Source organism: Podarcis melisellensis (genome assembly GCF_964234715.1).
Source record: "Podarcis melisellensis genome assembly, chromosome: 8".
Classification (NCBI taxonomy): Eukaryota; Metazoa; Chordata; class Lepidosauria; order Squamata; family Lacertidae; genus Podarcis; species Podarcis melisellensis.
This window is the reverse complement of record NC_138540.1, coordinates 82553140-82564636: the sequence shown is the minus strand read 5'-3', so window position 1 is coordinate 82564636 and position 11497 is coordinate 82553140. Positions and strand designations below refer to the sequence as shown.

The window sequence follows — 11497 nt, the reverse complement described above, 5'->3', positions numbered from 1 at the left end:
GAAGCCTGACACTGACTGGTGAGGAAAGAGGATGTCCTCTTCGGGCTCTGATGAGGGTCTCCTCACAAGCCTGGAGGCCTCTCCAGGGTGCTCCATTTCCGGGTTCCACTTCCGGGTTCCTAGCACTGCGTGTGTTGCATGCAAATGGAGCTTGTATAAATGGGGAGAAACCTACACAGCAAAAGGGGAGATTGTTTTGAAAATCACTGGGTTGTATTGCAACGTAGCACCGTGTGAATGTATCAGTGCGAGGGTTTCTGCTTCCGCAAGATCATGTTTTTCCTCCTATCTTCTTTTTTGGCGATTCCTCGTAGCCGAGTAAGGTGGTCTTCCATAAACATGGTGAGTCTGTAAATGCCTGTGGAGGCCAGTTCTGAATCTACACGTCCTTCCACAGTGGGGACATAGGTTTCTGGGCGGGAGTTGATCATGGAGAGGGTGCCTTCCTCCTAGCACGTTTCTCCCTTTTGTCCTGAGTTTGAGTGCAGGGGGAAAAGTGAGGAAGAGTCCTTGTGTTGTAAGCTAGAAAATAGCTTATCTCCTGAGTTTATGCCAATAAAACTCAGAAACATGAGGAATTAGGAGTCCAGCGTTGTTTATTGCAAAGCAATAGGTTACAGTCGGATCATTCCACAAAACTGCAACCCCGCCCAGCGGTCCAGGCAGTAGTATTTATAAAATTTCAAACAAAGCATTTCAATTTTCACCAATCCTATACATCATTACCTCATTTCATGTTTAATACACATGTGCAATAAGCACTGGCAATTTCTGCTGATTAAGTTCTGATTCCCACCGTGTTCTGTTACACTGCGTTAGTATGCATGTTGGTAACCTGTGTTACAGGTAGCCATTTGCACCATGTACCAACTTGTGTTTTAGCTTTGTGCTGTATCTTTGTGATTCACATATTAGCTGCATTTCTGCCCCAATTTTTTTTTGGGGGGGGGGGTGGCAACTTGCAAAATCATCAGTTTCATAAAGCAACAGGTTACCATAACTTCTCTATTAGAAGCGCACTCAAGGATTTACAGGGGTACACATTATCACATTTATTGTGGCCCTTTGGGCCGCCACCACATTCCCCCTTTCAAGTTTAAAGCTACGAGATTACTCACACCATTCAACTTGACACTCAGGTAACCCACCTTGACCCTCCTGCGGCAGTTGGGGGTATTGCAAAAATAACTGCTTTTGGGCTATATTGGGAAGCATGTTAGAAACCAAGTGACAGACTAAGGCAAGCAGACAAGGCACAAATACAATCAAGGCAAGGACCGCTAGGAAAAACATGGATGCTCCTTTTGCTAGGTCTGCCATCCATCTGGTCCCAAACAGATTAGACCAGCAATTGCTTAATGAGTTAGTATTCCAGACTTGTACTGCCACATGGGCTACTTTCCGAATATCTGCGGTAATGGCACGAATTGCGCGGGGACTGAGCGAGTGGGCGGCAGGGTCCGCAAGGTTTGCGGGCCAGATTAACGAGCCCAGTGGGCCGTATCCGGCCCGCGGGCCTTAGTTTGACGAGCTCTGGCGTGGAACAACCAGCCTCCGGTGTGTGGTTGTAGCAGAGGGCCATTGTCTCGTTGCCCGTGTCCTAACCCACACCGGGGCAGGGGTTCTGCCAGTGCAAAGTCAGTATTAAGTCAGCGTCTGGGTCCTAAGCACATGTCCAGGTGCCTACAGACCTTTTGATGCAAAAATGGTAAATCCAATTACCCTACTGATGTGCTCTGCAATGCAATAACGCCACCTCCTTCAGGGCCCATCCAGCTTCCAAAAAGTTGAGAATCTCAGGGCACTCGTTCTTCCAATGACCTTCCTTCTTGCATAGGGCGCACTGGTTGCGTCCCAGTCTCCCCCCTTTTCTCCTGGGGTTCCATGTTCCCCCACATCCTCACGATCTGGGGCTCCTACTGCAATTGCTGCTGCTAACAGCCTCGCCTTTTCCTGCATCCTATTCTTCACTTGCCTCCCTCATTCCACGTCACGTCCACCTTCATTGCCACATCCAACAAATGTGCTATGCCTTTTCCTGCCTCTTGTTTAAGTCGTTCTATGATACGCAGGGAGGGCATAGCTGTCAACCTTCCCTTTTTTTGCGGGAAATTCCCGTATTCCAGAGCCACTTCCCGCTGCTATCCCGGATTATTATATATCCCGTAGACTGTCCCTGGGACAGGTGAGGCTGTTGATCCCTTATTTTCGAGGCTGATGTTCCCTTATTTTCAAATCTGAAAATTGACAGCTATGAGGGAGGGGCTCCCTGGCCTTCTGGCATTTTGCTGTGTGGCAGGTGCCCAAGGCAAAATTCACAAAGCAGTGAAAAACTTGTAGGTCAGGCCTTTTCAGAAGGCCTATAGCCATTACAGAAGGCTCGTATCTAGGCAGCATAATTCAGTGAAAAACCTGCCAATAAAGCACTCAATATATATTTAAAAAGTTTGTTAGAGAAGACCTTTCAGCCCCCAGCTTGCCCCCCTTCGGAGGCAGAGGGCCTGAGCAACAACCCAGGCCTCCCCACTTTTTTCTGGGAGATAAGGCCTGGAAATAATAATTTAAAAATGCAAGGAACAAGCAGCGAAAGAAAAATAAAATAAAATTCTAACTGCTAGCAAGGGAACACAGTTCTTTTCCCAACAAAATGTACTTTACACCCTCACACAGGGTCACAGTCCCACCTTCAATGCAAACACCTGGGGCTGCCCCCTGCACTCCCTCGGCCAGGCCGGGCCATAGCTGTCAACTTACAGATTTGAAAATAAGGGACCAGAGGCCTCGAAAATAAGGGATCAGCAGCCAAAATAAGGGATTTTAGTCAACCAGCTGAAATACGAAGTTAAAAGGGACCAGATAATTTGGGAGAGCAGCGCCGGTTTTTAGCCCTTCGTTTCCAGAGGTTGCTGCTCAAGACACCAGCCGATGAAACACTGCAATTAAATAACTACAAGCAGCAACCACTTTTCATGCAAAACGAAGTCCAAGCTATGAAGATGCTGCTGCAGTTCTGTATCTTTTCTCTTGTGGTCCATCTGCAGCTCTCAGTTCCATCAGGTGGGGCGGGAGGAAGAGAAGGGGGGGGGGAATAGCGCCCGAAGTAAATCCGCAGATCAGACCATCTATGCTAGTCTACCACTACAAATCTATGGGAGAAGCGCTTGAGGACCTTCCTCCACTTTCCCCCTCTATGCTTAGCCCTTGGAACACCTGTCTGCGCCTCCGCCTCCTCTCTCTGAACTGCTTTCTCCATGGTTCCCCTCGCTCTCCTCTCAAGGCTCCTCAGCAATTCATAGACCATGCCAGGCTGCCCATCTCATTCGGGTCCTTCGGCGGCACAGCCGCAGTACGGCTTAGCGGGAGCGGGAGCAGCGCAGGGCAGAGGGGAGGCCCCAGGCAGAGACACTCAGGCGGCCACAAGGAGGATGGCGGCGGAAGGGCCTGAGGCTCCCGCCAGTCCCAGCGGGGAGGGGCTCCCGGGGGCTGAGGCTGGTGAGAGGAGGCCGGGCAGGGCAGCCAAGCAACACAGTTGGAGCCTCCCTCCTCCCTGGCCGGCAGGGAGGGAGGGAGAGGAGCTGCTTCCTTTGAAACCCGGGAAATTTAAGGGGCATCATCAATAAGGAACAGCAGCGGGACATGGCGCTGGGATAAGGGAGTTTCCCGCCAAATAAGGGACGCTTGACAGCTATGGGCCAGGCCCATATAAAATCTAAGGCCCAAACTGAAAAACCCCCTTGCCCGCAGCCAGTACAGTCTCCTCCCTCAAGGGGCTGGGCGAACAGGAGTCAACAGCCGCAAAGGGATCAGAAGGCATGCTCCCATGCAAAAGAGGCAAAAAGACCAAAAGCCATTCTCCCATGCCAAGGAGAGAAAAGGATCCACAGCCATCAAAACAAAACAAAACAAAAAGGTGCAACTTGCCATGAGGCCTAAGGTGCAACTTACATAGACCAGAAGTGAGAAAACCAGAACCAAAGGTGCACCTTGCCTTAGGCCTAAGGTGCAACTTACATAGACCAGAAGTGAGAAAACCAGAACCAAAGGTGCACCTTGCCTTAGGCCTAAGGTGCAACTTACATAGACCAGAAGTGAGAAAACCAGAACCAAAGGTGCACCTTGCTTTAGGCCTAAGGTGCAACTTACATAGACCAGAAGTGAGAAAACCAAAACCAAAGGTGCACCTTGCCTTAGGCCTAAGGTGCAACTTACATAGACCAGAAGTGAGAAAACCAAAACCAAAGGTGCACCTTGTCTTAGGCCTACGGTGCAACTTACATAGACCAGAAGTGAGAAAACCAAAACCAAAGGTGCACCTTGCAATAGGCCTAAGGTGCAAATTACATAGACCAGAAGTGAGAAAACCAGAACCAAAGGTGCACCTTGCCTTAGGCCTACGGTGCAACTTACATAGACCAGAAGTGAGAAAAACAAAACCAAAGGTGCACCTCGCCATAGGCCTAAGGTGCAACTTACATAGACCAGAAATAAGAAAACCAAAACCAAAGGTGCACCTTGCCTTAGGCCTAAGGTGCAACTTACATAGACCAGAAGTGAGAAAACCAAAACCAAAGGTGCAACTTGATGAATACTGCCCAGTGGCTGTCCCATTGTCTCTAGAGGCAGGGTTATAAAGTCACCACTTCTAAATCTTGGGACTGAAGGTGCATTCACAGATACAGGTTCGTTGCTTGGTGACTGGAGCACCAGATCACAGTTTGCATGTGAGTAAGGATGGATCGGAGTTGGCCGCGGCTCCCCCAATTTTCAGATGGTCATTTCGAAAGCGGCTGCCGAGTGGACATTTGTGGCTGCGCTGGCGGTGTCTCGTACGTGGCCTTGCTCATCCACAAGCAGCTCCTCCCTCGAGAAAATTTCCATCTCCAGGTGCAACTCCTTCAGGTCCTGGATCTCCAACGCGAGGGTGAAGAGATGGCGGAAAAGCGCCTGGTCAGCCCGCCGCAATCTCAGCTGCATGGCAAAGAAAGCAATCATTTTCATTCTCTTATCGATGTCCTGGCAATATAAGCACGACACACCATGCATTTAAAGCAATCCACCCCCACAAAGAATCATGGGAAGTGTAGTTTAAGCCTCTTGCAGAGCTGCAGGCCCCAGCACCCTGAACAAACTACAGTTCCCAGGATTCTTGGGGAGGACGTTCTTTAAATGTGTTTGCAAATGTGTGTTGTGTACATTGTCTGGAGAAGTTTTATCATGTACCCAGAAGCAACTTTAGCCCACATGGCTTAAACTTTTTGGGTCCGGCAGACCCGATATGAGTCGCGTGACTCAAAATTGGTTAAGTTTTTCTTGTCTATATTTCAACAGTCCCAAAGTTTGAGAGTCAACGGCGCCCCCCGGTGGTGACCCAGACCTTGTTGCTGGTTGCGAAAGGCCCCCCCATAACAATTCAAGCTTCAGGGCCCCCAAAATATAGGTCCACCCCTGGGCAAGGTTCCTCACCGAGGCAAGACGGTTTACACCGATCCTGGCCTGACTGCTCTGGCTGCCCATTAGTTTCTGGGCTGAATTCAAAGTGCTGGTTTTGACCTATAATGCCTTAAATACCTCAAAGGCTGCCTGTCTCCATACGTACCTACCTGGACCTTGAGCTTATCCTCTGAGGCCCTTCTTTGTGTGCCTCCTGCATGAGAGGTCTGGAGGGTGCCAACATGAGAACGGGGCCTTTCCTGCAGTGGCTCCCCATATGTGGAATCCTCTCCCCAGGGAGGCTCACCTGGCACCTTCATTACTATCCTTAGTTGCCAGGTGAAAACAATCCTCTGTAAGCAGGCCTTGGGCCTTGTAACTATTTGTGGCCCTTCAACTGTGTTTTGGGGGGGCGTTATTGGTTTGTGTTTTGTGCTCTCATTTAGTTATATTTTTGTATTTTTATGTTGTGAACCACCCTGTGATCTTCGGATGAAGGGTGGTAAAGGTAAAGGGACCCCTGACCATTAGGTCCAGTCGTGACCGACTCGGGGGTTGCAGCGCTCATCTCGCTTTATTGGGCGAGGGAGCCAGCATACAGCTTCCGGGTCATGTGGCCAGCATGACTAAGCCGCTTCTGGCGAACCAGAGCAGTGCACGGAAATGCCATTTACCTTCCTGCTGGAGCGGTACCTATTTATCTACTTGCACTTTGACGTGCTTTAGAACTGCTAGGTGGGCAGGAGCAGGGACCGAGCAATGGGAGATCATCCCGTCGTGGGGATTCGAACCACCGACCTTCTGATCGGCAAGTCCTAGGCTCTGTGGTTTAACCCACAGCGCCACCCACGTCCCCATGAAGGGCGGTACAGTGGTACCTCGGGTTACATATGCTTCAGGTTACAGACTCCGTTAACCCAGAAATATTACCTCGGGTTAAGAACTTTGCTTCAGGATGAGAACAGAAATCATGCTCTGACGGTGTGGCGACAGCAGGAGGCCCCATTAGCTAAAGTGGTGCTTCAGGTTAAGAACAGTTTCAGGTTAAGAACGGACCTCCGGAACGAATTAAGTACTTAACCTGAGGTACCACTGTATATACATTTAATAAACAACAACAACACAGTGTCCTCCAGATCTTGTTGGACTCCATAAGAACAGCCTATTCAATCAGTGCACTAGCTAGTCCACCACCTTGTCCCAGGTGCCAATGGGAAGCTCTTACACAGGACCATCATGGACAAGGACCCAAGAGTTGTGGTCCAACAGGCACCTGAAGGACATCTCCTGGCTTAAAGAGGGCCTCACCATTTCACCGTGCACCCAGGCAATCTTGTCTTGGAGGCCGGGACAGCTCCCCTCACGCTCTTGGGCTGCTTCCTGCTCTCCTTCTCCAGGCAGAGAAAATGAAGGCAAGCTGAGCTCTCGAAACACTTTAGGCAAGGGGGGCAAGCCTTTGAAGGGAGACTCCTCTTCGTTGCTCCAGGTGTCCATTGGAAGGTTCTCTGCTCCTGGTTCATGACTCTCCCTGGAAAGTGGAAAAGACCCTGGTTAGTTTGCCCTGACAAGCTCCTCTCCCTGCTGGTCTCCCAGAACCAGAAGAGACATGAAAAGGGCGGAGGAGAGTTAGCATCATGCTGGCACAGTCTCTGAAGAAACACCATGCTTCATATGCAGCAGCACAACCAGACGCCGCCTTCTGCCCCAGCTGCAAGAAAACATGTCTCTCCTGCATCGGTCTCTACTGCCGCAGCGGGCACTGCAACAGTCCAACAGCTTGACCTCACCCTCCATGGCACACTCCTCCGACGTCTCCTGAGACAGACAGACGGCAACAACCAACAAGCTTAAATGCGCAGGTCCTTTCTTTATAAGATAGAAAGCTCCAACCCAAACAGGAGGCAGAAAAACTAAATGCAGAGTTCCAGTTCCCTCCAGGACTTAAAGAAGTAGTTCCAATAGCGTGACACCAGATACTGCTCCAAACGTCTGTCTGGATTTCTGAGCCGCAAAATGCAAACAAACAACAGCTGTATGTCTTCCAAACTTTTGTTGGTCAGCAACAAAGAGTATTGGTGCTCATCGACCTGCCATGTGGATGCCCCATACAAACTGGGAGAGCGAAGCATAACAATTCCACACTAAAGATGTGCCTTTCTTCAGCCAGACCCCAACCTTCCTGCTTTATTTATTACAATCTTTAGTCTCAGTCTTTAGTCTCAGTGTTGCCCCTTGTAGAATTCAGCTGCAAGCCAGGAACCCAAAGCAGAATTAGTTGGTTCTGCCTGTTGTTGTCTCTGGCGCCACCTGCTGTTGACCTCCCCACCTCTCACCCTATCAGTCCAAATGGACATCAACCTACTACAGCCTAAGGGTTCCTCAATCTATGGGAAATTAAACAGTTAAAACTATGTCAGGTAAGTCAGCTGCCTGTTCTACAGGTCTGCTTGTTTGCCAACCGGGGTTGGCCGTTCCAACCTGTCCCATCGTTCACTCACCTTACCAGCCTCAAGTCGGCCATCATCCTGGTGCGCCTTAGAGGGAGGTCTTCAGAGGGAGATGTAAATAATAATAATCTTGATGGCAGAATGGCAGAAGATGCCTTCAAGGTAGACAGGAAGCTGCCTAGGAGTGACGGTGGAAGCTTGAGGGTGTATGGTGAATGTCCTGGTGCGTTGAAGCAAAAGGAATATGACTACCTAGTTCCTCTTCTGATTATTCCTCAAGACCCCTCAGCTCTGAGAGAATATGCAAAGCGGGATCAGGAGAGTGTGACACCTGAGCAGGTAAACATGGGGACTTGGAAGCCCCCGACCCATTAACTCCTTTCTTAAGTTGTTCGGGGGATCTTTGAAGCTCTTTATCTCCTTGCATTCCACAGCAGTCGCTGACACCAGAAATGCCACCCGAAAAAGAGAGAAAGAGAGGCTTGGAAGAAACACACCCAGCTCTGCAAGTGGCCAGCCGGGCTGTCAGTGCAAAGTCCGGGGTGCAGCTGGTGACGGAGCCTATTCATACGCCCTTGTTTTCTCTTTCTGCCCCACAAGGAACAGAAAGTCCTGTCAGGGCATTAGGCGGTGAGAGCGCAGGACACGCCCTCGCAATCCAGAACACACAGATACTGTACACACACAGACAGGAGAAGGAAGTAACACATCATCACACATAATTAACTGAAAAGAATTCAGGATATGATGATGCCAGAGGGCTAGATAGAGATGTTTGCTTTTAAGGTCAAGGTAGACTCAGAGGCGTGAGTCGACTGTTAGTCATAGCATGATGGAGTGCTCCCATTCTCTCCTTACCTGATCTTTTTTGATCCCACCAAAACACCCACATTCACAGCACACAATTAAAGCACTAGGACACCACTTTAAACTGCCATGGCTTCTCCCAAAGGATCCTGGGATCCATCGTCTGCTGAGAGCCCCCCCCCCATTCTACTCTGAGTTCCCTGTGAAGAGGGATTGGTTGTTAAACTACTCTAGAAACAGGGGAATAAGGGAGCTTTGTAGCTCTCCTAACAACCCTCTGCACCCTTAAAAAACTACAGCAAACTCCCAGGATTTTTTGAAGGAAGCCATGACTCCTTGAAATTACGTCATAGTACTTTTTAATGGCATGACTGAGCCCACAGTAAGAGTGGCTGAAATAATGATCTCTTCCCCTCCCCTTGATTTATATATATATATATATATATATATATATATATATATATATGCAGGTTTTGGTGTCCTCGGGTGTCTTCCCGTGTAAAAGTTGGGGTGTCTAGGCGACGTTTCGACGAGGTCTCACTCGTCATCTTCAGGCTGGTGCTTTCGGCTTCTTGTTACTGGAACAGGGCAGGATCTCAGTGTTTGAGTTCCTATAAATACTGTTGAGGGGGTGTGGTGTATAGCCTCCAATGTTCTGGGCAGAGAGGAAGTTCCCAGGCTAGTGTGCCTTTTCTTCTTTTGTTCCTTAATTACTTGAGGGATATCTTGAGTGATTTCTTGAGTGATATCCTGAGTACCACTTAGGTGGGTCATTAGGTGTGGATTAGTTGCTAAAGTCTTTGTGTCTTGACCTCTAGACTTTAGCAACTAATCCACACCTAATGACCCACCTAAGTGGTACTCAGGATATCACTCAAGAAATCACTCAAGATATCCCTCAAGTAATTAAGGAACAAAAGAAGAAAAGGCACACTAGCCTGGGAACTTCCTCTCTGCCCAGAACATTGGAGGCTATACACCACACCCCCTCAACAGTATTTATAGGAACTCAAACACTGAGATCCTGCTCTGTTCCAGTAACAAGAAGCCGAAAGCACCAGCCTGAAGATGACGAGTGAGACCTCGTCGAAACGTCGCCTAGACACCCCAACTTTTACACGGGAAGACACCCGAGGACACCAAAACCTGCATTCCTGTACCCGTGAAAATCTACGAAAGCATATATATATATATATATATATATATATATATATATAAATTCTGCGAACCTCTGCAGGTTCCCCTAAGTCTGCAGAAACCTCTTGCACCTCTCTGTTGCGGGTATTTAAGTATGAGCACCTGAAAGATTTGTTAAGATTAGTATTAGTATACAGGTAAACACGCCATACATTTAGAGCAGTTAACATATTACAGTGGTACTTCAGGTTAAGTACTTAATTCGTTCCGGAGGTCTGTTCTTAACCTGAAACTGTTCTTAACCTGAAGCATGACTTTAGCTAATGGGGCCTCCTCCTGCTGCTGCGCTGCAGGAGCACGATTTCTGTTCTCATCCTGAAGCAAAGTTCTTAACCTGAAGCACTATTTCTGGGTTAGCGGAGTCTGTAACCTGAAGCGTATGTAACCTGAAGTGCATGTAACCTGAGGTACCACTGTACTTTAAACAACCATGGCTGCCCCCAAGGAAAACCTAGGAACTGTCGTTTGTTATGGGTGCTGAGATTTGTTAGGAGAGCTACAATTCCCAGAGCTCCCTGTAGAGAGGCATTGATTCATAAATGACTGATAATTGTATCTCTGTGAGGGGGGGAGAAGTATCCTAATAACTCAGCACCCATAACAAACTACAGTTCCCATGATTCTTTCAGGGAAGCCATCACAGTGCTCTGAATGTGCTGCTGTCTCTGAGAACAGATGCTGAAAAATGACACGTAGGGGCAGGTGGTCTTCTCTTTGTACAACCTACTTGCAAGCTTCTCAGAGATATCTGCCTACTGCTTTTGAAAGCAGAATGATGGATGCTTTACGTTTCACCCCACAGGCCTCTTCTGTGGAGCCCAAGGAAGTATTAAGGAAAAGTTATTCTTAAGACAGTAGCTGGGCAAGGAAATGGTGGAGATGGTACATATAGAAGAATAACAACATATGTTTAGAGAAGGTTGGAAGATGTTTATTGAATATACGGTGAGAAATTGTGTACACTTGAAAACGTTGGCAGCGTTAAGATAAATTCAACAGTGTAAATAAGTTTTGATGGATGGAATAACGGAATACTGAATGGTTTAGTTTTTGTAAAATATGCAGGGATTTATGATGTGCAAAATGAACTATGGAAAGAGAAGGGAAGTCGCTGATATTTCAAGGATGTTTAAATGAGTATTCTAAATTGTAAAAGAAAATTTTTAATGATAATGATAGATAAATAGATAGATGATATAGATAGATAGATAGATAGATAGGAAGGAAATGGTGGGGATGGTAATATTATTTCTCACTCTGACCTGGAGGAACCAGAAACAATGCAGGTTTTGCTTGTGAACATGTGCTGAATGCCTTCCTTTTATTACACCAACTTACACCCATCCATACAGTGCCTCTGATCACATGCAGAGTGCCTCAAAGCGGCACTTTTAAAACAATCGTTGTTAACAACAATCCCTTTGGACATTTGCAGACATTTCCAAAACCTCATTCTTTATTTAAATCACCACGATCTTGCAGAAATTAGATAAATCATGTCGAAAACGACATATGAATTTCCATCTGGTTTCAATCTTCCTGTCGTTGCACCTGGTCAAAAGAATGAAATCCTGGCTAAGCCGGTAAAACCTTGTCTTGCTGTCAACCAGGAAAGA

The 11497-nt window shown here is 47.8% G+C and overlaps 1 protein-coding gene across 2 annotated transcripts; it reads right to left on the bottom strand.

Annotated features, from left to right (window-relative positions):
* Positions 1-4609: 4609 nt before the first annotated feature.
* Positions 4610-8737, bottom strand: LOC309376203 (uncharacterized protein). 2 transcript variants are annotated; one of them, XM_081922471.1, is made up of 3 exons: positions 7929-8737; positions 6739-6958; positions 4610-4968 (listed from the first exon to the last, which is right to left on the bottom strand). In XM_081922471.1, the coding sequence occupies exons 1-3, from the start codon at positions 7952-7954 to the stop codon at positions 4765-4767; spliced, it is 450 nt and encodes a 149-aa protein (XP_081778597.1). In that variant the 5' UTR covers positions 7955-8737; the 3' UTR covers positions 4610-4764. The 2 variants fall into 2 exon arrangements, with proteins under 2 accessions (XP_081778597.1, XP_081778598.1); XM_081922472.1 differs by having other exon boundaries at positions 7934-8596.
* Positions 8738-11497: the final 2760 nt, after the last annotated feature.